Below are 27,792 nucleotides of genomic sequence, written 5' to 3' on the forward strand. Positions count from 1 at the left end.
ACATTTTCTCTTACTATTAAACATATATAATCCACTGAAAACACTAAGGGCCCACCCACAGAGGAAGTAAGGTCAGAACAAAACATATCAAGGGTTCAGTAAGTGTGTGTGTGTGTGTGTGTGTGTGTGTGTGTGTGTGTGGGGTTGGGGGGTGAATAGTGTGCGATTGTGAAACAGTGGCAGAGAGATTGTTAAACATGTTGGGGAGTTAGCAGGAAGAGTCAGTGATAGGGCGCATCCATCCATCACCAGACACGAACAAGAGGCTGTTTATAAACACGACATACTGGGAATTTCTTAATGAGACGATTCCAGTTCGTATGAGCAGGGGAGACGAGTGGGGAGGGAGCTTTGTGGCTTTTTGTTTCCAGTTCAAGTCCCGAGTGCAACCAAAAAAAAGGCCACTTATGGGAAATATTAAGCAAAGTTAGTTTTTTTTCATCTGTCACACTACAATAACTAAAACATTAGGTTTAAATTGAAACGTTGCCCCTTTTTAAAAATGCATTTATTTATCCTGGTGTTCCTCGAAGAAAAAAATAAAGCTTATGAATCCTGCTTGACACTAAAGATCTTTGATCAGCATGTGCAGAAAAAACATCTCACGTGAAAGGTTCTGTTTACTCTGTGTGTGAGGGAGAGAGAGGCTGGGCTGCTGTCAACATTACAAATGGGAAAAGCTGGACAAAGTGACAGGACGGTGAAACAGTTGGCACAGCAGGAAAACTCAGTGGTGAGTCCCCAACCTCTAACTATCTGCAAAAGTAACCAAACTAAACCCTAACAAAGAGCTTCCCAACTACAGCAGTGTTTTCATGTAGCAAATCTAGATTTCATACCTCATTGTTTCATTAGAGCCAATATGGATTTTGTGGGTTCGTGTAAAAGAGGAAACTTGAACAATGAAATAAGTGATCAAATGTGGATGCTGTCGTGCACTAAATTGTCTTTTGGATCTTGTAAAAATCTGGAAACAAAAGGAAAAACATTTTTCCAAGTGTAGGGCTACGAGTTGCTGCAACAGATTATTGCTCATTGCCTGTATCCAGCAACTATATTTTAAAGTGCTGCATGAAAAGGTGAGCTATCATGTGCAATTCTAGCTGCATTTTTATTCTTGGGCTCTGCTAAAATGGTTTTGCATGCTTCACTATTAAGCTATTTACCTTAGTTAGCACCCGGGTGTACCCTCTCAGTTCATCCACTGTCTAAAACAAGACGTTTCAGCTCACTGCACTCTCCCTTTAAGCAGGTTTGGCAATAGGTTTGAGCAGTGGGCGAGGGGGGCCTCGTTTCTACTCTGACTGACGTCAGACAGAGTCAGGAGGGAAAAAACAACAATGTAAAGCGGACCATTTCAGGCAGTCTGTACCCCGATCTTTTGACTTTTATGGATACTGGCCTATTTTTTTTTTCTTTTTTTAAATAAAATTTTGTTTGTGGCTAGGATCGGCTCCATCACCCCCCGAAGAGAAGAAGAGGATGGATAGAAAACTTTGACTGTTTTAGTGGTTTTTTATTTCAGAGGTGGAACATAAGGAAAAATTATAATGGGGACCCCTAACCGGTTGAGGCAGATGGCTGCCCCTCCCTGACCCTTGTGTTTTTCCTTCCCACTGTCACCAAATGCTTGCTCAAATGGGGTCGTTTGACTTGACAATATAAAGCACCTTGAGGCGACTGCTGTTGGGAATTTTCGCCATAAAAAATTAAAAGTGAACTGAATTGAAAAATAATGCAAATAGAACACACTAGAGGACCAGCAGCTTTCACAGAGTAGAGAATACGGTTTCAAACAAATGCTCCGAGCAGACATAACTAATGTTTGACAATTTACATTCCTCCTTGTGATAGCTAAATCTCCCCCAGCCACTCTCACTTACATATGCTGAGGCGTAAGCTATGGACTTTACTCACAAAATCCAGAGGCCACTCTTGTATGAGTGTCAGCTTCCTGCGAGGATCAGTAAACAGTCCGGGCTGTTATCGAGCTGCAGCTACCAGCCAGCAGCTGTCTGATAGAGACGGGAGCCGATCGCACGGAGAGTACGTGCCGAACACGATTTATTATGTGCTGAATTTATCTCTGGGCTTATACTGTGTGAGTGATTCAGGACTAATGAGTTGTTGGTCTGGAGGGAACGCTGCGTTAATTGTAGTTTGCTGTGCTCGTGCTTATTTAGACATGCCAGACAACCGTTTACTCCCTTCTCATGTGGTTGGAGCCATGTTGCTGCACAAAATCCCCCCAAAAAAGTTCACTCCAGAATCCAACTGAACTAACCACACTTGATGTGAATGTGACCTAAAACTCTTTCCCTCCTTACCCTGCCATTTTCCTATTTTCATTTTATTTTTTTATGATACTCCCGTGGGGGCCTGTGTTCAACAGTCTGACACCTCCAGAAGATCCATGGTGACATTTACACGCTCTCAGATATTGTCCCCATCATTTAGAGTCACTCTCAGTGCCGCTGCCTTCTCCCTGTTCCTCTTCCGTTCTTCAGGGGTCAGAGGGAGTCAGAGGGATGGTTTGTTATCATGGTTTTTATTTCGACATACACTAGCATGTTGAGATGCGACACACTGCCTTTGACAATGAAATAGCTGTAACTCACTTCTTCTCACGCCAGAATCCATCAGCAACCCACCACTGAGATGCTTTTTAGTTGTTTTAGTGCAAATTGCAAACTGGCTAAAAAGTATTTTGAAAAGGCAGAAAAAAACATCACTTACTCTCATTTCTTTAGCTGAATATATGAAAAGTAACAAAAGTGTTTGGAAACTGGCTAAGTGGAAGACAAAGGAAAAAGTGACAGGGCTGCATAAAATATTTACAGCAAATGAACAGCATCTTAAAGTTGTGTCCTTAAGAAACAGGAAAGATCCGATACAGGACCTGAGATATGCATCTGGCCTTCAGTTGATCCATCCACTGTTCACTGAAGCCTCTACGGAAATGGTCTCAGTGGAAGGACAGCTGTCAAGAAGCCATTCGTAAGAACAGAAAACAAGGAGCAAAGGATGAAAGATGCCAAGTTACACAAGAACTGGACCAAAAATCAGCAGCAACATGTTTTATGTTGATTGGCAACAGCTTTATTTTTCATTATGAGGGTGATTGCAAAGACACTGCCAATGCAGTAAAAGCATCCTCCACAGCAGTGTTCCACTGTAGATAGAAAAACACTGTGAAACGCTGTCCCGATGCATGCTCAATCATCCAGGTAAAGAAATCCCAAAAAGTTGATTCTGGTCAGAGAGATGGCAAACATTTGGTACTTAGGTACAAGAACAGATACTACTGTTAAAAAATACTCCAGTAATAGTCTACTTCTCTACTCAAATTAAAAAAAAAAAAAAGTACAGTGAAATATACTTAAAGTAAGAAAGTGAAAATAGCTCTTTGAAGGACGTTTCTATTTTTGTCCAGAGCTAACTGAACCTTGTGCTATATTACCTAATGATAAAATAAAATCAGCAGATGGGAATACAAACTTTAGTATAGTATTTTATTATTCTGATTATACTTAGCTTGAATCTAAAGAAAAATGAAAATGAAAAACAATCTCTTTATTTTCTGTTGCCTACATTGCATAGAGTGAGTTTGCCTCTAAACGGGAAAATGTGCACAGTCAGGGGCTAAAGTAGGATGGAGCAGGTGGGGAAATCCTAAAATGGGTTGCAATGGCTCAGCGTGGGGAAAAGAATGACAACGCAAAAATAATTTCTATTGAGAACTCAGTAGATTTTATTAATGTGCAGGCTGTGATCAGCTGACCTGCTGCTCTGTGTGGATGTACACAACTGAATTCAAGAAGATGTCAGCAGATGGCCATGAGTTGTCCTTTATGTCGATCCTCTACAACAGGGGTGTCGAACTCCAGGCCTCGAGGGCGTCAACACACCTGAATCAATGATCAGTTCATTACCAGCCTCTGGAGAACTTCAAGACATGTTGAGGAGGTAATTTAGCCATTTACATCAGCTGTGTTGGTTCAAGGACACATCTAAAACCTGCAGGACACCTGTGCTCTACACTGACAGTATTCGGTTTATGCTGTCTTTTTTGTTCTTAAAGAAACAGTGTGTTCTTTATTTTAGCAGACATTCATGTTCCCTCCATTCATCATCATGAATGGATGGAACGGTGACTTTGAAGGACAAAACAACCGAACTAGAATGAGAAAAGGAAAAAGTGGAAAAGCGAAGCTCGGAGATGCAGCATAGGATCAATGGAATGGCGAAAAACAACTCAGAGCTCATTAAGGGGATTATGTTGAACTTCAGCAACTTGAAGCACGAAAACACTGAAATGCAGGCGCAAAAGCAACAACAAGAGAAAATACATGAAGACCTGCAGCATACGCTTCAAGAAATCCAGAGAAGAAATGAGCAGTTGGAAGGCATGCTTCCCCACCTGCTGTAGCCTTGTGTTACGTCCCTCTGCAGCCCCTAATCATCTCAATGTGTTCAGCTGGTGCTAATTGGCCACACCTAGTCAGGTGTGGATAAAAGCATACCTGAGGCTCACTTGTCTTTGCCTTGGTGGCACTAGCTATTTTAGCCAACCTGGTATTCCATTTTAAGATAAAACCTCTTCTCACTAACAATCTGGGCCCGTATCCCTAAAGATTCTGAGAATCCTCTCAGAGAGCTCCTAACTTAACCTAAAAATTCCTTGCCAGGAGTTTTAGCTTAGAAGTGATTCCAGAACATTTTCAGTGAACTCTGAGCAAGGAATGGATGGAAAATCCTATCTTAGTGAGGAGGTGTGGTTGACCCCGTTGCTAGGTATGAGTCATCATTTCAAAAGCCGTGATTGGTTGATCCTACAAGTTTGATGGAAATGAGCTTTTGGTGATAATGAGCAAAGGATGTACCCTCAAATCAATAAACATATTATATACTCTAATCTTATGCTGACTGTAATTGTAAATAATATTTCACATTCAAGAAAATATCTGGAAAATGTAGGGGTTATAGCCTAACATTAGAATCTAAAATATGTGAAAACTTAAACTCATTACACCCTGTTCAAATAATGATTCGTGTCTTATTTGCTCATATTAATATCCTAGCTGGCATATTTTGTACTTTCACTCCCATATGGACCCCGTTGAAAACAAGATGGCCTATCTCAAGAGGCTGTCCTTAATGAAGTAGAAATCACAACGTTACAAGTCCAGTGTGGTCTTAACGAGGGTAACACGGCTCAGCTTTTAGCAATGTCTGTGATTGCAGACCCAAGTCATCACTGCTGCATTGTTGCATTTTCCCGGTTGCCAAATACCTCGGGGTTGTGATTACTTTCGTCTCCGGTGTAATAGCGTTGTGGCGTCGAGTTGGTGAAGTAATTGCATCTCTAAGGAGATCCACCACAAACATGATTCCTGCACGATCCAATCTGTAGCATCTCAATAATTCCCTGTCATCCAGTGTTTGCAGGACATCTCTCCTGCCTCTTCTGTTGGCCATTTTGTGCAGCTGCTTAGGGGAACTCCTAAGCCACTAAAAGTCCTCTTCCCTGCTCTTAGCAGATCTCGCCTTAGGAGCCCTTTTAAGCGTTAGGAATCTTGAGGAATAGCTTTTATATTAACTGGGATTGTGGTGTCACTTTTAGGGGAAATTCTAAGAAAACGTCATGACTCTGAGAATTTTCTTAGAATTTGGCCGCTAGGAGCCACTTTTTGCACAAAGATTCTTTAGGGATACGGGCCCTGGTGTTCGTCTCCTTTTTTATGTTGCGGCCTTTGAGCCAGGTCGTAACACCTTCTTCCTCCACCTCTGTTCCATCTTAATTTTCACCTCTCCTCTGCCCTCTTTCTCCCCTCTCTCCCTTCCTCACCCCCCTACCAGTCCCAGCGGTTGACTGCCGCCTCCTGAGCCTGGTTCTGCAGGTTTTTGCCCGTTTAAAGGCAGTTCTTCCTTCCCACTGGTGCTTGCTCAGAGGGGATTGCTGGGGTTTTCTCTGCCCTGTCTCTTTCCTCCTTTCTACCTATTCCTTCTTTTCCCCCTTCTACCTGTCCTTTAATCACTTCTTTACAACTCCACCTTTGATTTCCTCCATCATCTCCTGACCTTGTGTTCATTTTTGAGAACACATGGTAGAGAGATGGGGGTGGAACAATAAACACAATTGGCTACATTTGACGTGTCAGATCAATGTCTTCATTCAAGAATAATTCATCTTAATGATAAAAAAAGAAACGGGTAATAGTGTGTTTTTGTGTATAATATGCATGCTATACTTGTTGTATCCAAATCCCTGAAGGAAAAAGAATAAGACAAATAAAAAAATAAAACGAAAATATATTTCTTTTTTTTCCCCCAGGTCAGTTTTGGTTTTAATTCCTGAATTGTATCGACTACCAGTTAGCCCGTATTAGTTCCTTTCAGGTTAATCTAAGTTCCTTTTACTTCTAACTCTCTGATCGATGTAAGCCCACTCAGTTCCAAAGTAATGAGACTTTTGCACAGCACTGCATGTATGACATCAAGATATAATTGAAGCCCATTGACCCTGGGAGTTGTCTGGCTTTTTAATGGATAGTTTTAACACCATGTGCAAGTTACATCGGTTGCAGACATTCATGTTCCCTCCATGATTCATCGTCTCCACCTTTTAGTTTATACATTTCTTCTGTATACAGCCGAAACCCTGCAAAACAATCCTCATCGGCATCATGTAAACTTTGATTCTAAACAGCGATTGGCGACACGATATTCACACTGTGAAGTACATTTTCAGAGAACAGCTAGCATGGTCACAGAACTACCTTTTGCGCTCTGTGTAAGTCTGATTTTTAAATGAACCAAAATAACAATATTGATTAAATCACACTGGATTTAATTTGGAACAATGCCGATAAAAGTCATATACATTAACAACAACACAAGGAAATTTAAGGAAGAAAAATAGAAAGTGTGAAAAAAGTGTCCACAGACTCACTAGACATCAACGTGCACTCTTCTACTGCAAGATGTTTGTGGCTTTTCATGATGTCCATTTCAAATCTCTCAGACTTTGACTGAGTCATTCCACCGAGGATTTGCTAACGTGCGTAGGTTCAGGTATGGCTCTTCAACTGGCCTTTTTCTTTTTTTGCGCTCTCTACTGTGATATGGGATTCATAGATGAGGCTACCTAGTCCTTGAGAAGAGGTACAACAAAACCACAGTGTAACATTTCAACCACCAAGTTTCACAGCTGGTATCAGGTTCTTTTCCTGAAAAGCTGGTTTGCTCGGATCATCATTTTCATAGGAAAAGCCTTTGGCCAAGCATGGTCAGATTTGTGTAGCCTCTGTTTCTTGCACTTTGATAGCAGCAGGGGGTTGAGTTACCCGGAGATCCTGTTATGAAATTTGGTGCCTTATAGATTTTTCTTTTCACAAAGTACACATGCAAATCTTTTACATAAATTGTGGATTTTTTTTTTCAAGTACTAGTATGAATTCTAGGATATTTTGACAGTTTTTAAAATCCATTACCAGCCTCATAGGCATTCACAAACTTTACTCTGAAGCCCTTGTAGAGCTCTTTAGATCCTGGTTGAATGACACCAGACCCTGGATATCAGAGAGTTAAAAAACAAGACTTCCTGTAAGCAAGAGCGAATCACTGACACGTGTATTTATGTGAGTAAACACTTCTCCAACAGCTTTAAACAGCTACTTGCTTGTTTAAATCTATCGGAAAAAGTCAATTTGAATGTAATTATTACTGTTAGTTTTTAGAAACATCTCCCGGTAGTTTTATTTCTAGAGTCTTTCCCTTCTTTCTCTTCCTACCTTCCCAGGTTTGTTCTGTGTTTTGTGGCTGTCTTTGAAGTTCTTGATGATACTTCTCTCTCCAGTTCTTGACACTTTGGAAATGCTTGGGTAACTTTGTATATCCATCTCCTGCTCTGTGAGCAACAGCGATTCTTTTTCTCAAGTCTAAAGCGATTTCTTTCGTTTTTGGCACTTGATTTCTCAAGCGACGGCTCAAGCACTCGCTGAAGTTATTATACTGTGTGTAAATTAGAAGATAACCCTCAGTTTTAATTTGATTTTACAAACTTCGAGCATCACAACGTTATAACACATTGCACAGCAGCGGTTTGTGCAATGGCTCGGTATAAAGGTCAGTTTTTTTATTGATCCTGGTCATTTTTGTTTCTAAACAAAAATCTCCAGGCTGCTTTCTAAAGAAAACTAATATGCTTAGAAATGCTCCAATGAAAATCCCTTGCCCTGTTGAAACACACTTTGACCCCCTGGAAAGTTTTGTGACAAATCTCACAGCGGGTTAATCGGTTTGTCCTTATTTATAGTTAATCAGGGTAAGTCAGAGTTTTCAAAAGTGTGACACATCTTTTGTTTTATGTACTTTTTCTTTAGGCCTTAGTTTGTACTTTTCCACAGTGTTGTGACCACATATGTATCAATTTACCCTTTAGACATCCACTTACAAAAAAACCACACTGTGTAGCCAGCAGCTACATTCCTGTTTCATTTGTCAGTGAGACTGATCGTGATTGCACCAGTGAAGGCTACAGTTTCATTGAGAATGATTGGCTCTCCCTTAGCCCTCTGCTGTGCATAAGTCAGTCCTGATTCCCATAATGAGCCAGCGAAAGAGATGATAGGCGGGTGGGAGGACACTATTAATCCTCAGTAAGCATGTTGCGTGTCAACCGGCCCTGCTTGGAGATTTACAGGCCTGTAATGGGGGTCACTCTTCCGTCTTCTCCGGGTGGTGCAGGCCTCGACTTCTTTTGCTCTGCCCTGGTCTGGTTAACTATTTGTGGGGAGGCGGAGGACCCCGAGAGCCTTAAATCTAATCTGTTGTCCAATATTAACCACAGCACAAACAGAACAGTGGTAAACAAAAGGAAGAGTAAACACACTCCCCAAGGCCTTTAGGACAAATATGGACAGTTACGTTCACAGCGCACAGTTAGGTACAACTTAAATAAAAGAAGCAAGGTTTGTTTATTCTGAAGGGAAACTTTAAGGAAGATTTCTTTTATTTGAAACGTGAGATTAATGGAAAATGTTTCTTTCGCCCAGTCCAGCTGTTGCACTCTTGTTACACAAACCTCAACATGCAAGGAATAAAGCCATCATCTTTCCCCAGCGTTTTCTGATCTATGACGTCCCAGTCAGGTCCAGCTGTTTGGACACACAGTCCCATCCCTGTCCCTCCTCGGTGTCCCCCCACTTTCCCTTTTGTCTATCCCCCTGGGATGTGTAATCCCTCCTCCAGCACATCATCCACCACCGACCAAGAGGATCAGCTGCACTGCTGCTCTCTGCTTTTTAAAAATAGGCTGGGATATCAGCTAAGAGACCTGGACGCATCCTGGGGATTGAGGAATGTCTCCACACTTCCCAGAGCCTTGATATCTGCGAGAATTCTCTGAGTAATTGTCTCTGTGTGTTTCTGGGTGTATGTGTGTGTGTGTATGAAGATAGATCCTGTATTACTAGTTAAAGAGAGAGGATTTTCTGTCCAGATGAGAGAGTGGACCGAGCTGGAGATGAGCTTCACGGCAGGGGGGTTTCTCAGCACCTCAGATGGTTACTGCTCCGCTGAGCAGCTCCAGTACTACGGTGAGTCCACAGTCATGCTCGTGCTCCTGCTTCTTTCTCTTTGGTGTCTTCATCTACTTTTACTTCTGTTTTCTCTCCAGCTTCTCTTAAAAGAACCACGAAATTGAAATATTAAACACTGCCTGATGGGATTTTTGATTCTTATTCTAAGCTAAATCTCATTCGTGGGGCATTAATATATCTAAATTGACACTGGAAAAAGGAAAAACTGACTTTAAGCATTTAATACCTTATGCAACTTGAATGTGTGCAGACATTTGCTTTACAAAAAACTCTCTAAATGATCAGTCAGTGCTACTGTAAAGAGCTCAATGGGAGACATCGTTTTTCAGAGCCAGTCTCCATATCAACCTGTAATCCACAGAATAAATGGGATTATTTCTTCAGGAGAAAGCAGTTACTATGGACACTGTTCACAGGATTTTCTTCTCACCTGAGCAGATGAAATCCAAACAAAGTACAAAATTTAGTGCGACAAGTATTAAGAAAGAAAATGTGGTTTCTGCTGTCACTTCTGCTCTAACCAAATCCCCCTTTGTATAAATTTCCATTTGTACTTTGAGAGGTTCTGAACTTCCTTGAAGGTTTTGGACACTTTAGCATTTTTCAATCTGCTGATCTAAACCTCGCTGGCTTGAAATGAACATTTAAATCAAAGAGAGAGCAGAATTTCACAATTTCTAGGCAGCAAAATGAGCATCCATGCTGCATAAGACACTCGAGACTTGATGACTCTTCTGCTGCTTTATTATGTCTACAGATTTGACACTGTGTACTGGTCACACAGATTGACATTAAGTAAGTGGGTCATAAATAGCTTATATTGTTACACGCTGATATACGACTGCCTTCTGTGTGCAGTGCAGCCTCATTCACTCTGACAGCTGATGAATGAACGCTAAGCCTTTATTTACGGCGTTTGAGAACTCAGTGACATGGAAAAAACAGTTCTTGAGGGGGATCAGCCGGCTCACCGCGTTCGCGACATGCAGAGAGGCTGAGCGTGCATCGGAGGATCTATTTATACTGACATGTATCATCAACAAAGTCTCCCTGTTGTCTCCCCTCCTGCCCTTTGGAGAAGAAGAAGGAGGAGAAAGGGAGGAGGAGGGGGAGCTGCGGGAGGTGCTTTGCTGGTGTTGTTTGGCTCCCTAGCGTGCGTGGGATGGAAGGGAGGCTGAGGAGTGTTTAGACAGCGTTCAAATGGTTTACAAACATTGCAAACAGCAGCTCAGTCACACAGTGAGAAAGCAAGGACCACCCCCCCACCAACTCCCCAGTTCCCCCTCCACCCCCCACCAAGCCAACCCATCGCCTAGTCGGGTAAAGACAGGAAACATCTGCAGGGAGAATGAAAGCGAGGAGGGGAAATTAAGCACAGAGAAGAGTTCATTAGTAGGCTTTCAGCTGATCAGAGCAGGGACATTAGTCCACTAAATGTGAGCTGCAGCAGCTCTCAACATGTTCTGTCATTTATCATCAAACACGCTTGTAATTTAGGCTCAGAACTCCTCGGGATGCTTTTGAGGAAGCCTCAGTCACAACTGATGATTGATGACACGCATGGGGTCTCTGAGGAGAAACTGACCACACGCAGGGTGGCGTTTTTATGTTGCTTATTTTTGAGGTTACTAAAAGAGAGAGTTGGGAATAGGAATGGATTTCACATAACCATGATATAACTATTCAGATTTGTCTATTTGCCAAAGATATAAGTTGAATTACTTCCTGAAACAAAGGTAGCTCTAACAATTTTATGTGTGATGATCAATTTACTCAAAATGGGAAGTCAACTCTGAAAATGTGACTCAAGTGGAGTCGCCAGCATGGTTGGGACTGCTCGGTTGTTATCTGACACGCACAGAAAAGGCTCTCATTCATGCGGCTCTACAGTCACTCTCTGTTTCCTTTCATCCTGTCTTTGTTCTAAACTAACTTAATCTGTTGCTCACTCCATGCATTGTGAAAGGGTTTAACACTTGTCAAACCACACTGAGTGTTAAAAGGCAGGATATGGCGACCTTTGCTGCTTTGATTTATTTATTTATTTTTTGAATATTGTCTCCTGGAAATTCCTCTTTATGTGCATGTGCTACAGCACCACTGCAGGATGCCCGATTTTCTGTCAGAGCTCGAAGACGTACCTCACTCTCTGCACAGTACTGTGCAAGTCTCAAGCCATTCTTCATTTGTTTATATTTTGGTCAGAAAAGGGGAAGAAAACATTTGCAGACACATTTAAATACAGTATGTAATGCAGTATATAAGGCAAAAATAGAGTTTGTACAATTTTGCGTACCTCTAAAGTTAATATTTAGTATGATCATCTTTTGTTCTTTGATGCAGCCTGAACTCTCTTAGGCAGCTTTCTTTAAGTAGACGTCAGTAATAGTTCTCCAAGCTTCTTTGGGGACGTTCAAAGTGCTTTGTTGGATGTTAGCTGCCTTTTGTTCTGTTCTCTGTTAAGGTGATTCCCACACTGCTTCAATAATAGAGATGTCTATTAATAGAGACTTTGGGGACACCGTGACTTATAATGTCCCATTTTATGTTTAAAAAAAAAATCCCCAATATGCATTTACTTGATTTGGACGAAAGTCTGACGATCATTTTTGCTTTCATAATTCCATTCATTTTGAGAAGATATCCAACACAACTGGCTGAAATGCCACCCCAAACCATGACCCAGCCTCCACCATGTTTCACAGATGGCTGTACATACTCACTGTTGTACCTCCCTTCTGACCTCTGAGGTATACTCTTTTTTTTTCTGCTCCACTTGGCCAGTTCCATATTTTTAAGGGCACCCTGCATGCATCATGCCATAATATGCTACTTTTTCAGCTAACAGCTCTTTGGGAATCACCTTGTTGGACAGTTATTGTAGATTTTGTAGATTTTTGTGAAAGGCTGCTCTTAAAAATCGGTTATTTCCTAAATTGTCTGTTATGTGTAGAAACAAGTCTGGTTCATTCCTTGAGGAAGGTGCTTTTTTATGCTTGAATGGTTTATAAGTCAGTGTATTTGGCTTTGCAATTGAAGAAAAAACAATGCAGTTACTGGACTGAAAATGAGTGAAAAAGCAGCCAATATCCAAAGCACTTTGAAAGACTTAGAAAGCCTTTAGAGCTATTGGCTAAGGCCACTTTAATACAATTACAAGCAAAATGTAGAGAAATGAGGTGTGGCTCAAGACTTCTGCACAGTACTGTATATAGTGATACACATTTTACTACTATATACTGTATACACATGTCTGTGAAGGTTCTCAGTCATCTAGGTCATCGTAGTCTAAGGAGCTTGGAAAGAAAAGCGTCTGGACTTCTTTAAGTTGCTTGAAGACGTTTCACCTCTCATCCGAGAAGCTTCTTCAGACGCCTTAACGCCCACTCACATCCTGGGCCTTCTGACCTCAGGAAATCACATGATAGGGTGGGGCTAGGTTTCACAATGAGTTCACCCAAAACTTTGGCTGAATGTGACCTACACCTGTTTTCACACCTTGGCTCACGTGATTAGGTAGAGGATCATTAGGGGGGTCCATTGTCCCTCTTAGGGGGACACTCCCACAGGGCTCTTCACTATTTGATCTTAGAACTGAAGAAGCTTCTCAGATGAGAGGTAAAATGGTCTTCAAGCAACTTAAAGAAGTCCAGACGCTTTTCTTTCCAAGCTCCTTAGACTACGATGACCTGGATGACTGAGAACCTTCACAGACATATGTTCATATAGTAGTAAAATTACTATATATACATATACTCATTTTACTATCATGTGTACATATACACGGTTTACACACATTAAAATCAATGAACTAGTCCTTCCTAATCTTCATCCAACATGTTTTAGCCCGAAAGTTCCCATTTCCTGAAACTCCTGAAGGTTGGGTGGGCTCTCTGTTTAATCAGTGCATAACAGATCCCACAGCAGTCCCAGTCGAACAGTCCAGCTGTACTTTAAGAGGCTGCCAGTGGTCACACATGTTTTCTCAGTGGAGTCAGTGCTTGCAAAACACAAGCAGCTGACCCACACTCTGACATGTTTTAGGTCATCCCAACAACGAACTGAATGAATGATGGACTAAATGAAGAATCCAGAAAAAGGGGATAAAAAAATAAAAGAAAAATAATAATAAAAAGAAAAATCCTAAATGGCACTGGGAGTTCTCAGCTGCATCCTGTTTCAGCAGTCTGAACAAGTTCACAGGGTCTCACTCTCAGCTTTTTATTGTATCCCATAAGAGCCATTAAAGCAGTCACGACTCACGTAAATTCACATTCCTCTGAACGCTTTTTGACTTCGACCAGCGTCACAGAGTTTCCTTAAACGTTCATTCATGTTTCAGTCACGCTAGTGTAATCACTTATTCCCTGTAGGTTAGATGCTGTATGTGTGTGAAAGATTTACAATACTGACAAGATTTTCAATTTGGAAAGAATATTTGCTACACCTAAAGTCATAAATCTTACACCATGGCACTTGAGCGCTATTTAAGTGGATCACAGCCTGATGTAATCATAACAATATCCTACATACAGTCAGGAGGCTGTAGTGACATAAGGAGATGCTAGGGATGGTCCAATGTGGTGACGCAGGAAGGAAAGAAGAAGAAGAAGGAAAAAAAATGATGGAGTGTTATGAATTGTGAGGACAGGTTGCAGCACAGGTGTGTGATACTATAAGATTACCTTAAGCATGATCCTGTATTTCACTTAAAACCAGCTGTTTGTCTCTCATCATTTCATCATCGTGACTCCAGATAAAAGTTCATTTGCTCCTGGTTAAAGATAGCGATCTTTAAATTCAAATTCAAATTCAAATTCAAATTTTTATTTGTCACGTACACAGTCATACACAGTACGATATGTAGTGAAATGCTTGGACAACTGCTCGTGACCTAAAGAAAACAAAAAAGGAAAAGGCTATGAATAAGATAGGAAATAAATATGAAAAATTAAAAAGGGTAAATTTAACTAGGAAGGAATAGAATATAAATTAAGGTTAAAAATGAAATAACTGTACAACACAAATTAGAATGAAGGGTAAATTTAACTGGGAAGAATAAGATAAAGATAAATATATAAATTAAAGTTGAAAATAAAATAACTGTACAACAAAATACACAATACACAATATAGAACTATATAAGAATGTATGAAGAAATCTAAATATAAATAAATATATACACAATAACAGCAGCTGTACAAGCATTAACCGGAAATGAAGAATATAGTGACCAGTGTTGTGCAAAACCAAAGTCCAGAAAGTCCAGTGTGTGTGTAAGAACCATATGTGTGGGTCAGTACTGTGTGGTGGTGTGATTGAGAGACCGTATCGCCTGCGGGAAGAAGTTCCTCCTCAGTCTCTCTGTGTTGGTCTTCAGGGAGCGGAATCGCTTTCCTGACCTCAACAGAGAGAACAGTCTGTTGTTGGGATGGCTGAGGTCCTTCACCATCTTCCTGGCCTTGGTCCAGCACCGCCTGCTGTAGATTGAGTGCAGGTCAGGGAGCTCGGAGCGGATGGTGCGCTCAGCTGACCGCACAACCCTCTCTAGAGCTCGTCTGTCCTGCATGGTGCTGTTCCCGAACCAGGTTAAGATGTTTCCCGCCAGGATGCTCTCTATGGTGCACGAGTAAAAGTTCCTGAGCACCTTGGAGGGCAGTTGGAAGTCTCTCAAGCGTCTGAGGTGGTAGAGACGCTGTCGGGCCTTTTTCACCACAGTGTTGATGTGACAGGACCATGACAGGTCCTGCGTGATGTGAACTCCGAGGTATTTGAAGCTGTCCACTCTCTCCACTGGGCACTCGTTGATGACGGGGGTCTGGTAGTTCCTCTCCTGCTTAGTGCTGAAGTCCACTATCAGCTCCTTTGTCTTACTGACGTTTAGAAGGAGGTTGTTCCTCTGGCACCAGTTCTCCAGATTCCTAATCTCCTTCAGGTAGGCCGTCTCGTTGTTATCAGAGATCAGGCCCACCACCACGGTGTCGTCAGCAAACTTGATGATGGTGGTGGAGCTGGTAGTGGCCACACAGTCATATGTGTACAAAGAGTACAGCAGGGGGCTCAGAACACACCCCTGGGGGGCTCCAGTGCTGAGAGTGGTGGAGGCTGAGACATGTCCGCCCATCCTTACTGCCTGTGGTCTGCCAGTTAGGAAGTTGGAGATCCACTGACACATAGATGAGCTGAGTCCCAGATGCTCCAGCTTGGTGGTGAGTGTGGAGGGAATTATGGTGTTAAATGCAGAGCTGTAGTCTATGAAGAGCATTTTAACATAATTCCCCCTTCTAGTGTCCAAGTGAGTGAGTGATGTGTGGAGGAGATGAGAGATGGCATCGTCTGTGGAACGATTTGGACGGTAAGCGAACTGTAGTGGGTCCAGTGTGTCTGGTAGTGAAGAAATGATGAAGTCTCTGACCAGGCGTACAAAGCACTTCATCACTACTGAGGTGAGGGCTACAGGGCGATAGTCATTGAGAGAAGCAGGGTGGGGTTTCTTCGGGACAGGAACAATGATGGACTCTTTGAAGCATGTGGGGATCACCGACTGAGATAAAGAGATGTTGAATATCTCAGTGAACACAGGAGCTAGCTGGTATGCGCAGTCTCTGAGGATACGACCTGGGATGCCGTCTGGTCCTGCTGCTTTCCTGGTGTTCACTCTCTTGAAGGCTCTCCTTACTTCATGCTCGGAGATGACGAGCACGTTTCCGGTGCTGGCAGTATCTTCCTGTCTGCAGCCGTTAGCGCCGCTAACACTAGCATTGTGGGTGATCTATGTTAGCTCAGTTTGTATAACGCCAATTCCAAAAAAGTTAGAAATCAATAAAAATGGAATGCAATCCTTTGAAAATCTCATAAACTGTTATTCTATTTACAGTAGAACACAGAAAACATATTCAAAGTTTAAATTGAGAAAAATAACCATTTTAGGGAAAATATGATCTCATTTTGAAAATGATGGCAGCAACATGTGTCAGTGGGATTGGGTCAACAAAAGTATGTGGTAGGGTTGTGCCATATGACCAAAATTTCATATCCCGATATAAGAATTGTATCGTCCCGATAACGATATAAATCACAAAAATGTAACATTTTCTGTAAATTCTGTGAATCTTGGGCAGCTCGTCTTGAGTCGAGTGTTTTAACCGATGCATGAAACGATACATTTTTAGACATAAGTTGTAACAGCCGCCGTTTTCTTTGTGAGTATTTATTACACGGCGTGTAATAAATACAGGAAAAGCCTGTTCTAACGTTTGAGTCTAAGGTTTATTTTTTAGCACCTGGTGGCTCTTTTTTAATTCTCATCCGTAAATAATCTGCTCTTTCACGTGATTCAGTTTATTTTGAAAAGTCACAACAGGATCTTGAGCTTTAATGTGAAAAGTTTATGTGGAACATAAACAAGCGGACACGCGATGGTGTTACCGTGGTTGTTGCTAACCAAAACGCATAAAACCAAATGCATAAAAACCGGCGTGGTTATATTAAATATAAGAGAAAGAGAGAACTTTAATAAATTAATGTAGGCACTACAGTGACCATCAATACGATGAAAAAATATTGCCGTAAAGAGTTTAATTTGCGACACCACGAAACAAAAGATAGCGTAAAATGAAACGATAGACGTTTTTATATCGTCATCCGATATATATCGTTATATCGAACAGCCCTAGTATGTGGTACTAAAATGAAACGGCTGGAGGCTAATTTGGTTAACTGGCAACAAGTCAGTAACATGACTGCGTATAAAACGTGAATCTCAGAGTGGGAGAGTTGTACAAAAAACTGCATCTATAAATCTATATGTACCAGCAACATAAAACTGGTAAAAACTCTGAATATCTAATCATCTTCAGTACATGTTATCATCAAAGGATTCACAGAATTTGGAGAAATCTCTGAGCACAAGGGACAGTCAGCGTTGGGTGGATATGGTCTTCGGCCATAACAGGCGCAATGCCTGTGAAGAAAACTTACTGTGCCATCCACAAATGGAGGTTAAAGCTCTGTGATGCGAAGCAGAAGCAACATGTGAACGGGATTCAGAGAGTCTGCCGTCTTCTTTGGGTTGAAGCTCGTTTAAAGTGAACTGAGGCAAAGAGCAAAACTCCTTTTCTGGAAATTTGCATAATGAAAAAAAAACACAACAACATAGGCGTAAATGAGGCTCTGTCCCAACTTGTTTTAAGACGTGTTGGTGCCATTCAAAAAGATTTTATTCTTTTCTTTACTTTTGATGTTTTCTGTGTTCTGCTGTGAATACAACAGTAGTGTATGAGTTTTGCAGATCAATGCATTCTGTTTTTATCTCCATTTTACACAGTGTCCAACTTTTATTGGATTTGGGATTCTTACAAAAGGTTCAGTGATTTGTCACAGCTGCTGAGCACTGCAGCTTTTAGCAAATGCTACTCCAACTGGAATAAATGGTTTATCTCCTGGTGGATAATTCTTTAACTGTGGATTAATAGAGGTTTTACTCCAGTGACCATTTCCATTAAATGTCATGTTTTATACTTGAATCGTTTCTCACAGTTTAGCACAACCAAGGGAATGAAAATCTGAATACAAATTTTGTATGTATGGAGACAGGGTGGGTTTAAACTGCAAGGCCACATCAAAAAGTCAGCTGTCCGAGTAATGTATTTCAAGGAAACCTCATTGTGTTCATTTCAAGCTCCATATTTCCGTTATTGGACTCTATTAGAGAAGCTTTGAATCACACTTGCCTTATACTTACTTATACTGTCTGAAACAAGCCACCCTTCCTCCAGTCAGCTTTCTTCTAACTGGCCAACCTTGACAAACAGAAAGCAGAGCTGCTCTGTTCACACGTGGACCTATGACTTATGTGATCCTACATCAGTGTCATCTCTCATCAACATACAGAGCCAGTTAAAACTTTTGACCCTGGACTTTGATTTCAGATATGCTGGCTGACCCCCTGGGCTATCCCCTGCAGGACCCTGACCTCCAGCTCCTCCCATACAGCCAACAACAGTATAGTCCTGCCAACCTGCCCTTCTCCCACTATGGTTCTCCACCCTCCTCTGCCCCCTCTCCCTCCTCCTCCTCCTCTTCCTCTCAGCTCTGTAACCCACCATACCATTACAGCCCTCACTGCCTGGAGGCCCCTTGCGATCCGAGCCCCGAGCCCCACTGTGGGGGCCTCTTTGCTCAGGGCCTCGGATCTGTAGGACTGCCAATGGGGCGGAGGTCCCGGATGGGCTCGGGTGGAAAGAGCAGAGGTCAGGATGAGCTGTGTGTGGTGTGTGGTGATAAAGCATCAGGATACCACTACAATGCTCTTACCTGCGAGGGATGCAAAGGTATTTATTTGATTGCTTTCTGATCTTCATATTTTTCTACTTCTTAGCATCAGCGCGTCATGTTTTACCTTTCGCTACAGGATTCTTCAGACGCAGTGTCACCAAGAAAGCTGTGTATCACTGTAAGAGTGGCGGTAGCTGTGAGATGGATATGTACATGAGGAGGAAGTGTCAAGACTGCCGTCTGAGGAAGTGCCGAGCTGTGGGAATGCTGGCTGAATGTAAGGCTCAAATACAAGAAACTGATTGACTGAGGTTGTAATGTAATCAGAGAAATGATTAGTGAGATTCCAAAAAACAAATATGTCACTTTGTGGTTGTGCAGAAAATAATACTTTTTACCCTCTCTTCAGGTCTGTTGACTGAGGTGCAGTGCCAATCCAAACGCCTGAGGAAAGGAGGTAAAAGCAGAGGGCAAGAGGAAGAGGAGAACACAGACACCAGGAGAGTCAGCTCTACCAGCAGGCTACCCGGACAGGTGCGGCACACCTGTGCTCGATTGGATACTTTCCTAACTTCAGAGTTCGAGGTTCAAGATTATTGTGCCACATGGGCTAAACAAATTCAGCATAGCAGCAAGAGTTCACATAAAACACAATATACAGGAACAACTTTAACAGCACCAATATGGGTGAATTATACAAATGATTACATGGTATGCTAATTCATAAGGAAATGAAAGTGCCAGAGTAGTGCACAGTGATAATAAAGTTTATTTAAAGCCTGGAAGGAAAGCTGGCAAAATCTTAATAGACTTATCAGTATAACTGTCTCCTGATTAAGGCACTAGCTCAGACTCCAACTACAGCATTTTGTTAAACCCATGAATTGCAGAGTATAGGTGCTCTTATGCTCGTTGGAAAATGTCTTATTCTTTCTCCTGCTACCCCAGTGCTGTTTAAGTGCCCAAGAACAAAACAGACCAAATTAAAAACATAATTTAGATCTGTAAGGAGACTTGTTCTAGGAATATATTGCTCGATTAAGGCTTATAGAAGCATCAAATTGCCTTGAAATTGCATGCTGCCAGTGGTAAACAAAACAAAACAAAGAACAACCTAAAATTGCTCCTAAGAATCTATAATTCTTACTTTTGCTCACCAGGCACAGTCTCTAAATCTATAGTATGTCTTGCTATCTGCATCCTGAGATCTGAGGGATCACCCAGGAAGGGTGACACTATTCTCCCCAGCTATTCTAACCTCCTGCATGTAGTACAAGACCTGAAAACCCAGAATTAAACCACAAGTTAATTTTGCTAAGGCTCAGATTGTGTAGTGGTGCAATCCTTCGGTGTCCTTCTATGCTAACTCAACTTTCTATGCCATTAGCTCTCCTGAGGACCTGCTAGCCTTTTTTTTTCTGCCTGTCCCGTTTGTCCTTTAGCCATCAGAATTATTGTCTGAAGGCCAAGAAAAATACCCAATGGATTTACTTTACCAAGTGGATCATCACGGCCTTGCCGTATTGGTCCATTTGATCGACTTTTGTTATTATTATTATTTATTTTATTTCATTTTATTTTCAGTTGTTACACATGGGACAGACATGGGGGATAGGAAAAGGAGAAAGAAAGAAAGAGAGGGAAGGAAAGAAAAACAGAGGGGAAGAGGGAGTGTGAGAAAGGGCACTTAAAAAGAAAAAATCTCCTGGATCACCTGTTGAGAGAAGAAAAAAGAAAAAAAAAGGCCCATAGAAAATAGGTCTTCCCTGGATCCGGCATCAAGCTGGCACTTCTGATTGACCGGTGTCATGGCAGGGTGTATGTCAACCAGATGTGGGCCAGGTCTGGCAATGATGGCACTATTTATGTTTCTATTTTCCTATTTTAGTTAGAAGACCCAAATGCCATGTTGCAATACTATACTGCTATGGTAGCTAATGTTTCAAATGCATGTTTGACAGGTTTGTGAGTGTACACTTTATCCAAAACCTAGTGACGGTTTACTCATCTTTGCCAGTGGGTGGCTGTAGCTCAGGAGGTAGAGCAGGCCACCTGCTGATCGGAAGGTTAGTGGTCCCTCCATCCCTGGCTCCTCCAGTCTGCATGTCAAGAGTGTGAATGTGAATGTGTATGAATGTAGTTAGGATGCACTCAGTTTAGAGAAAGTGTGTGATTGGGTGAAGCAGCCACGGAGCAGAAGCCAGAGGGGGCTGCAGTGATGTGCCTGCGGGCTCTGCCGGCACCCAGCTGCGCCAGAGTTAACCGAGCCACAGGCCCAGATGCCAGAGGCCTGAGGGCCCCCAACCCCCTGGAAGGGGCTCCCAGGGCACCAGACCCCGCCAAGGAGCCAATGGGAGTGAACCGGTTGCTATTTACAAAAAGGCCATCCAGCCTTTTTGTAAATAACAAAAAGGTTGCTCTGATTCCTGTTGAACATCTTACTGGCTGTTCTGACAAGACTTCCAAGTCCACCTGATGTTTTTAAAGCTTCTGAAACAAGCAGCAATGCAAAATGGTCATGTGAAACTAAAAAAAGAGGCACTGTCTCAGTGAAATAAACCTGCTCAGATTTCACTATGCTTAGTGGAAAAAGATGATTTGCTGGACCTTTTCAGTAAAGCATTAACATGGTGCTCATTAACAAAGCATAATTTTGGGGGGACTAGCGCTGGATTTTTTGGTAATGGTAACACTTTATAATACAGCCAGTGACTAAGGGTGCAGTTCCCTGAGAGTTAAAATGTTCTTCTTTCTTGTGAAAACTTGAATTGTTACCTCCTCATTCTGATGTATCTACTGGGAAGCATTTGTAGATACACATTGTTACATTGTAATTTCAGGTAAAACACATTGAAACTCTCCTGAATTCTTTGGTAATTACACCCTTAGTCACAGGCCACATTATAAAGTGCTGCCTTTATATTTAGGTGACTTAAAACATGATCCTCAAATTCAACCACCACCAGCCCAGCAGCTGCCGAAGGCCTTCTAATGAACGAATCATAGCCAACTGTTGCCATGGCAACTGCTGGTGTTCAAGCATCAGCCTGATGGTCAGTCGCACCACTTTGGTTCATACTGAAATAGTATATATAGGATATAATAAATATAATCGCATTTACTTGTATTTATTCGGTTATTTAGTCAATGATTTCTGGTTGCATTGCTATTTCAATATTTTTTTCAAACCCAGAAAGGCTGAAATATCACAGACTCTTCCTCTGCTGCCACCAGGAGGTTCAAACAGGCATTAGACGGACTGAAATAAAACGTGTTCCAGCTATTCACACAGCTCTCAGTATCAGCTTTAAAAGTCTTAGGCTCCCCTCATTATTAATCTAAACCGTGTCTAGTCTCTCACTCTGTAATCATGAGTGCTTCTTTGCAAATCTGTGTGCTGTGCTCATTTCCATCTGCACCAGGCTTTGTCTGCCAGTTTAACCCGAGAACAGAAATACATCGTGGACAGGATGGTGGAGGCCCATAGGCTCTACAGAGGTCAGGACAGTAACAATTTTAGGGTAGGTTCCAGTCCAGAAACATACAGTGCAAAAATAGTTTTCTTGTTCTCATCTTGCTTTTGTTGTGTGTGCCTTCAGGCATTTGAGTGGCTGTGTCCAGAAGAAGTGGAAGGCCTGTCTGATGTAGTATCACCCCGCCTACAAAGGCTGCTGCAGTTTGCCAGGACAGTGCCAGGTGAGATGAAAGAGGGAAGGTTTCAGCTTTATAATGTATTTGCTTGAAAAAGAAGCAGGATAAGAGGATCAGAGGGGAGATGTTCTCCCATTCAAATGAGACAAAAAAAATACAAGCTTCAAGAAAGTTTCCAGAATCTTATTACCTACAGTCTCTTCTCAGTCCTCAAAATTGAATCAGTATGTTTCTGCTGGCACAAGAGATACTGGTTGAAGAAATCTCTGCTTTCTCTTGAATATAATAGAAGTAAATGAAACTTTCCTGCTGGTGCTTTGCAGCAGTATGGCTTTCCAGAAATCATGATCCAGTTTCTTAAAAAAAATAAATAAATAAAAATCCATAGAGCTTATTGTTAGTGGTTTCGTGTTGGATCTATTTTCTTTATACTATCTACATCCGCCAACCAAACGAAACCCATAGCGCGCTAATCTCACAGCTCAGTTGAAAGAAGGATGGGGATTATTGTTTGCATCTACATGCTTGCTCCACGACCTAATTGCATCTCATATAGGCTCTATAAAAACACCCCATGAGTCCTCAAATACCTGTGGAAGCTGATGAAGGTAATGTGGCAGAAAGGAGTTATTCCAAAGGCTTGGCGAAGAGCAGGAGGTATTCTGATCCCTAAGGAGAAGAACTCCTCATCCATCAGCCAATTTCGCCAGATCAGCCTGCTGAACGTAGAGGGAAAGATCTTCTTCAGTGTCTTTGCCCCAAAAATATCTACTTTCCTGCAAAGAAACAACTACATTGACACATCAGTGCAGAAGGCCGGCATCCAGGGCTTCTCGGGGTGCCTGGAGCATGCCAGCGTCATCTGGCACCAGATTCAAACTGCCAAGAAAGAACAAAGAGACCATCACGTGGTCTTTTTAGACCTTGCCAATGCCTTTGGGTCAGTTCTGCATGAGATCTTGTCGATGACCTTCAACTATTTCAGCATACCGAACCACATCACAGGACTGGTCAAGACCTACTTTCAGTTTTGTGTGACAGCTGAGAACACCACCACAGCCTGGCAGCACCTGGAAATTGGAGTCGATGGCAGGCTGCATTTTTTCCCCTCTGGCATTTATCATGGCAATGGAGCTGGTCATGCGGGCATCTCAGTGGGTAGTGGGAGGTGAGACACTCATGAGTGGCCTTTGTCTTCCTCCCATTAGAGCCTACATGGATGACATGACCATCATTACAACAACAAAACCATGTACTAGGCGATTGCTACAGAAGCTCCAGGGAAACAGCCGAGCAATTCTATATCAGTGGAGAACAAATTCCAACCATCCTAGAGAAGCCCATAAAGAGCCTGGGACGGTAGTATAACGCAGACCTCAATGATACGTGGCAACTAGAACAACTAAGGCAGAACTTGGCTAATGACCTCAAGCGGATTAACAACACTGCACTCCCAGGGAAACTGAAGCTCTGAACCCAGTTTGGGTTATTACCCAGACTACTGTGGCTTTTGACAATGTACGAGGTCTCACTCAATCATGCCAATTGACTAGAGAGGCTAGTGAGCTTCTACGTTAAGAAGTGGCTCGGACTTCCCAAATGCCTAAGCAGCGTTGGACTCTACGCGACGGGATACTGTCATTGCCTATGCCTAGTCTGATAGAGGAGTTAAAATGTGCAAAAGTGAGGCTTATGATGTCACTCACGGACTCCCGGGACCCAATAGTGAGAAGCACTGCTCCCACTAGCGAAGGGGAGGAAGTGGACCCCAGCCACATCTGTGCTACAGGCCAAATCTGCTCTTCAGCATCGTGACGTGGAGGGTCATGTCCAACAGGGCAGAGGAGGATTTGGACTTAGAGCAGTAACACCTCGGTGGCAACAGGCATCTGTAACCGAACATCAAAAAATGGTGGTGGAAGAGGTGCGCCGACAGGAGGAAACAGCCAGACATGCCACAGCCGTAGCGCTGGCCAAGCAGGGTCGCTGGATGAATTGGTAGAGTGTGGAAAAGAGGAAACTCTCATGGAGTGAATTCTGGGGAATGGAGTCTAATAGACTAAGTTTCATCATCCGATATGATGTGTTACCTTCCCCAATAAATCTGCAGCTGTGGTTTGGAAAGGACCCATCCTGACCCCTGTGTACAGTCCCAGCCACACTGAAGTACATCTTGGTTGGTTCTAGGACTAGCCTTACTCAGGGCAGACACATGGAGACACAACCAGGTCCTCAGGTGTCTAGCCGAGAAAGTTGAGTGCAAAAGAAAATCCATCAACGCTCAACCTTTAACGAACCAAGAGGAGTGTCAGCTGTCATCAACATTTGTCCGGGAGCCAAGTCGAGGACAAGCCCCTCAACCCCGGACCTGGGCCCACTAAAGGTTGCCACGGATTGGCAGATGCAAGTGGACTTGGATCAGAGGCTAATTTTTCCCACAGAGATCGTAACAACTACTCTGCGACCAGACCTCGTCCTTTGGTCTAACTCCCAAAAACTTGCGTACGTCATTGAGCTGACGGTACCATGGGAGGAAGCAATTGAGGAAGCATTTGAGCGTAAGAAGCTGCAGTATGCCAACTTGAGGCAGAGGACAGAGGCTGGAAGATCAAGATGTGTCAGTGGAAGTGGGGTGCAGGGGCTTTGTTGCCAGTACAACAGCAAAACTACTTAGAGAGATTGGGATCAGAGGACAGGCGCAACAGCAGGTTATAAGAGAACTAGCTAACACTGCTGAGAGGACCAGTCACTGGCTATGGTTAAAAAGAGCTGACATCACTTGGGCAGCTAAGGCAGTCAGCTAACCGCGAGAGAAAATAAAATATTCCGCTCTTCTCCCCTCTGCTCTTCTTCCCTTTTCTGGGAGGCAGTGGGGAGGTAGAGCGTACAGGCAGGAAGGTGCGGGAAGCCAGATCGGGCGCCCCCCTTCCGGCTCTCCTCTCTGCTCTCTCCTATCTTGTCCCTTTTGTCTTACTTCTCTCTATCACCTTTTCTATCCCTTTGAAGAAGTTAGGCTCCATAAATAATACTTACCTAAAGAGGTAAGTATTATTTCTCAGTTGCAGTGAATAGATAGGAGAAAATAAACTGTAGAAAACTAAACAGAAGAAAGAAGAAGAGAAATAACAATTTAGCATAAACCAGTGACACACTCCGGGGCCTGATCAACCCTGGCAGGGCCTCCTTGGATGAGGGTGTCTAGTGATAATGGCTGAAACACCCGATGAATCCAAGGTCCACTACTGATGATGTGTCCCAAATCTTAATATGATAATCTAGATCAAATCTCTAATCCCAAAAAATGGCAGATTAGCTTGGGTAAAAGACTGAAAGTTGAGGCACACAACGATGTGTGATGCTGGTAAAGTTTCTGGGCTGCCTTTCCTCATAACAGCCATCCCTCAAGATTCTCGCCATTTAAAGCAATGCATTATCAGGGACTACAACATCTAGTCCTTTTACTGAATTATTATAGCCAGTGTCTCCAGGGAGGAACTTTGATATCAGTTCAAAGTTATATAAAATGATTCTGTATTTAAAGAATTAAAACAACAATAGCAACAAAGAATTATCTTCTCACAGGTTTTGACCTCCTGGATTTCTCAGACCAGATTTCTCTGCTATCCATCTCTTCATTGGACGTCATGTTCCTGCTCTCTGCCCAGCAGTTTTCCCACAACCCAACAAGCCCCAGTCCAGGTGAAAAAACACCAGGAGAGAGGAAGATGATGAGACACAAGTAGATAACTGTATGAAATAACCATTCTTTCTTTTTTTCTCTCCATTAATCAGCACTGCAGCTTTTCAGTATGTCAACACACAGCTTTCTCAGAGACGTAGAATCAAAGGAAAACATCCACAGCAGGGGACTCATTGGTTCAGGTGGGTGCACACACACACACACACACACACACACACACACACACACACACACACACACACACACACACACAGATACACTCCTTAGTCTGACAAGCTGTGGAAAAATTGCTCAGACAATGAATGAATTAGATGTTTTTTTTCCACATTTGCTGGCGTGAACAGAGAGCAGTGAGGATCTCTTTGCACCAGTGCTCAACTTCTTCCACAGCATGGTTGCGCTGCGGGTGACGGAGGCTGAGTACACCTTACTTACAGCCACAGCGCTGCTCTGCTCAGGTCAGACCAGGAATAAAATCAGCTGTCAAGTTAAGAATTGGCAAAGCAAAGCTTCTGGGATGCTGTTGTAAAGCTGTCTCTGTCTTTCTGTCCCTGTCTGCAGACCGCGCATCCCTGCAGGCAGCCAGCTGTGTTGAGAAAATGCAGGAACTGATCCTGGACCTGCTGTCCAGGTTGTGCGGGGCCCAAGCTGGAGCAGCGCGAGGAGGAGCTCAGAGGTTTGGCCGCCTGCTGGGCAGACTGACGGAGCTGCGAACCCTCCGCCACAACTACCTCCTCCTGACAAGACAGCAGTCTGGACACTGACAGTGAAGATGTGCAAGAAATTCTGAAAATCTTCAGTCTTTTATGTCTTCACTTCAATTCAAAGACTTATTTGTACAAACACTGTCTTAGAATGGTTCTAATTGGGTATAAATGGGACAGTGTAGGAGACAGTTACTCAGCTGTCTTTGTTTTCTCCCCAGTCCTGAGTCATTTAGGAATTTTAGCCTCTATAACAGGACTGAGATGCACTTGTGAGCTGCTGCAGTTTGTTTCATCAAAGAAACTTTTATAGGTGTTTTTTTATATTTGTATACATTTAACATTCACACTTACAGTACTTTTCACTTTGCTGAACAATGTTAAAATAAAGCATAAAAGGAAAGCTGTAATGATAATGCAGTTGTAATGAACGTACACTCACTGGTCACTTTATTAGGCACACATTACTAGTACTAGGCTGCAACTTTCAGAACGGCCTTAATTTCTTGTATCAAAGATTTAGGAAGGTGCTGGAAACATTCCTCAGAGATTTCTTGTCTGTATTAACATGATAAGCAGCATACATGTAGATTTCTTATCTATACATCCATGATGTGAATCTTCTGTTCCACCACATCCCAAAGGTGCCTTATTGGACTGAGATCTGGTGACTTTGGAGATTATTCGAGTACAGTGACCTCACTGTCATGTTGAGGAGAAAGGATGGATCCATGCTTTTGTGGGGTTTACACCAAATCAGAAGGGGTGCTTTTCAGGTCTTTTCTTAATTTTGGTGAGCCTGTGTAAATGGTAAATAAAATGGTCTGTATTTGTATAGCGCTTTACTTGGCCCTAAGGA

The 27,792-nt window shown here is 42.6% G+C and overlaps 1 protein-coding gene across 2 annotated transcripts; it reads left to right on the forward strand.

The window, feature by feature from the left end:
• Nucleotides 1-643: 643 nt before the first annotated feature.
• Nucleotides 644-27,768, forward strand: nr1h5 (nuclear receptor subfamily 1, group H, member 5). Of its 2 annotated transcripts, none has more exons than XM_026153824.1 (11): nt 644-733; nt 9,503-9,599; nt 18,533-18,934; nt 19,015-19,155; nt 19,288-19,412; nt 22,301-22,399; nt 22,478-22,574; nt 26,112-26,228; nt 26,322-26,411; nt 26,574-26,687; nt 26,791-27,768. In XM_026153824.1, the coding sequence occupies exons 1-11, from the start codon at nt 671-673 to the stop codon at nt 26,991-26,993; spliced, it is 1,548 nt and encodes a 515-aa protein (XP_026009609.1). In that variant the 5' UTR covers nt 644-670; the 3' UTR covers nt 26,994-27,768. The 2 variants fall into 2 exon arrangements, with proteins under 2 accessions (XP_026009609.1, XP_026009610.1); XM_026153825.1 differs by lacking the exon at nt 644-733 and adding an exon at nt 7,674-9,409.
• Nucleotides 27,769-27,792: the final 24 nt, after the last annotated feature.

Source organism: Astatotilapia calliptera, chromosome 20 (assembly GCF_900246225.1).
Source record: "Astatotilapia calliptera chromosome 20, fAstCal1.2, whole genome shotgun sequence".
NCBI classification, from domain to species: Eukaryota; Metazoa; Chordata; class Actinopteri; order Cichliformes; family Cichlidae; genus Astatotilapia; species Astatotilapia calliptera.

Bases quoted from the DNA above. Each gene is read 5' to 3' on its own strand.
- nr1h5 (XM_026153824.1), top strand. From the start codon at position 671: ATGGGAAAAGCTGGACAAAGTGACAGGACGGTGAAACAGTTGGCACAG. The intron at 734-9,502 runs GTGAGTCCCCAA...TTTTCTGTCCAG, and splicing joins CACAGCAGGAAAACTCAGTG to ATGAGAGAGTGGACCGAGCT. The intron at 26,412-26,573 runs GTGGGTGCACAC...TGGCGTGAACAG, and splicing joins CAGGGGACTCATTGGTTCAG to AGAGCAGTGAGGATCTCTTT.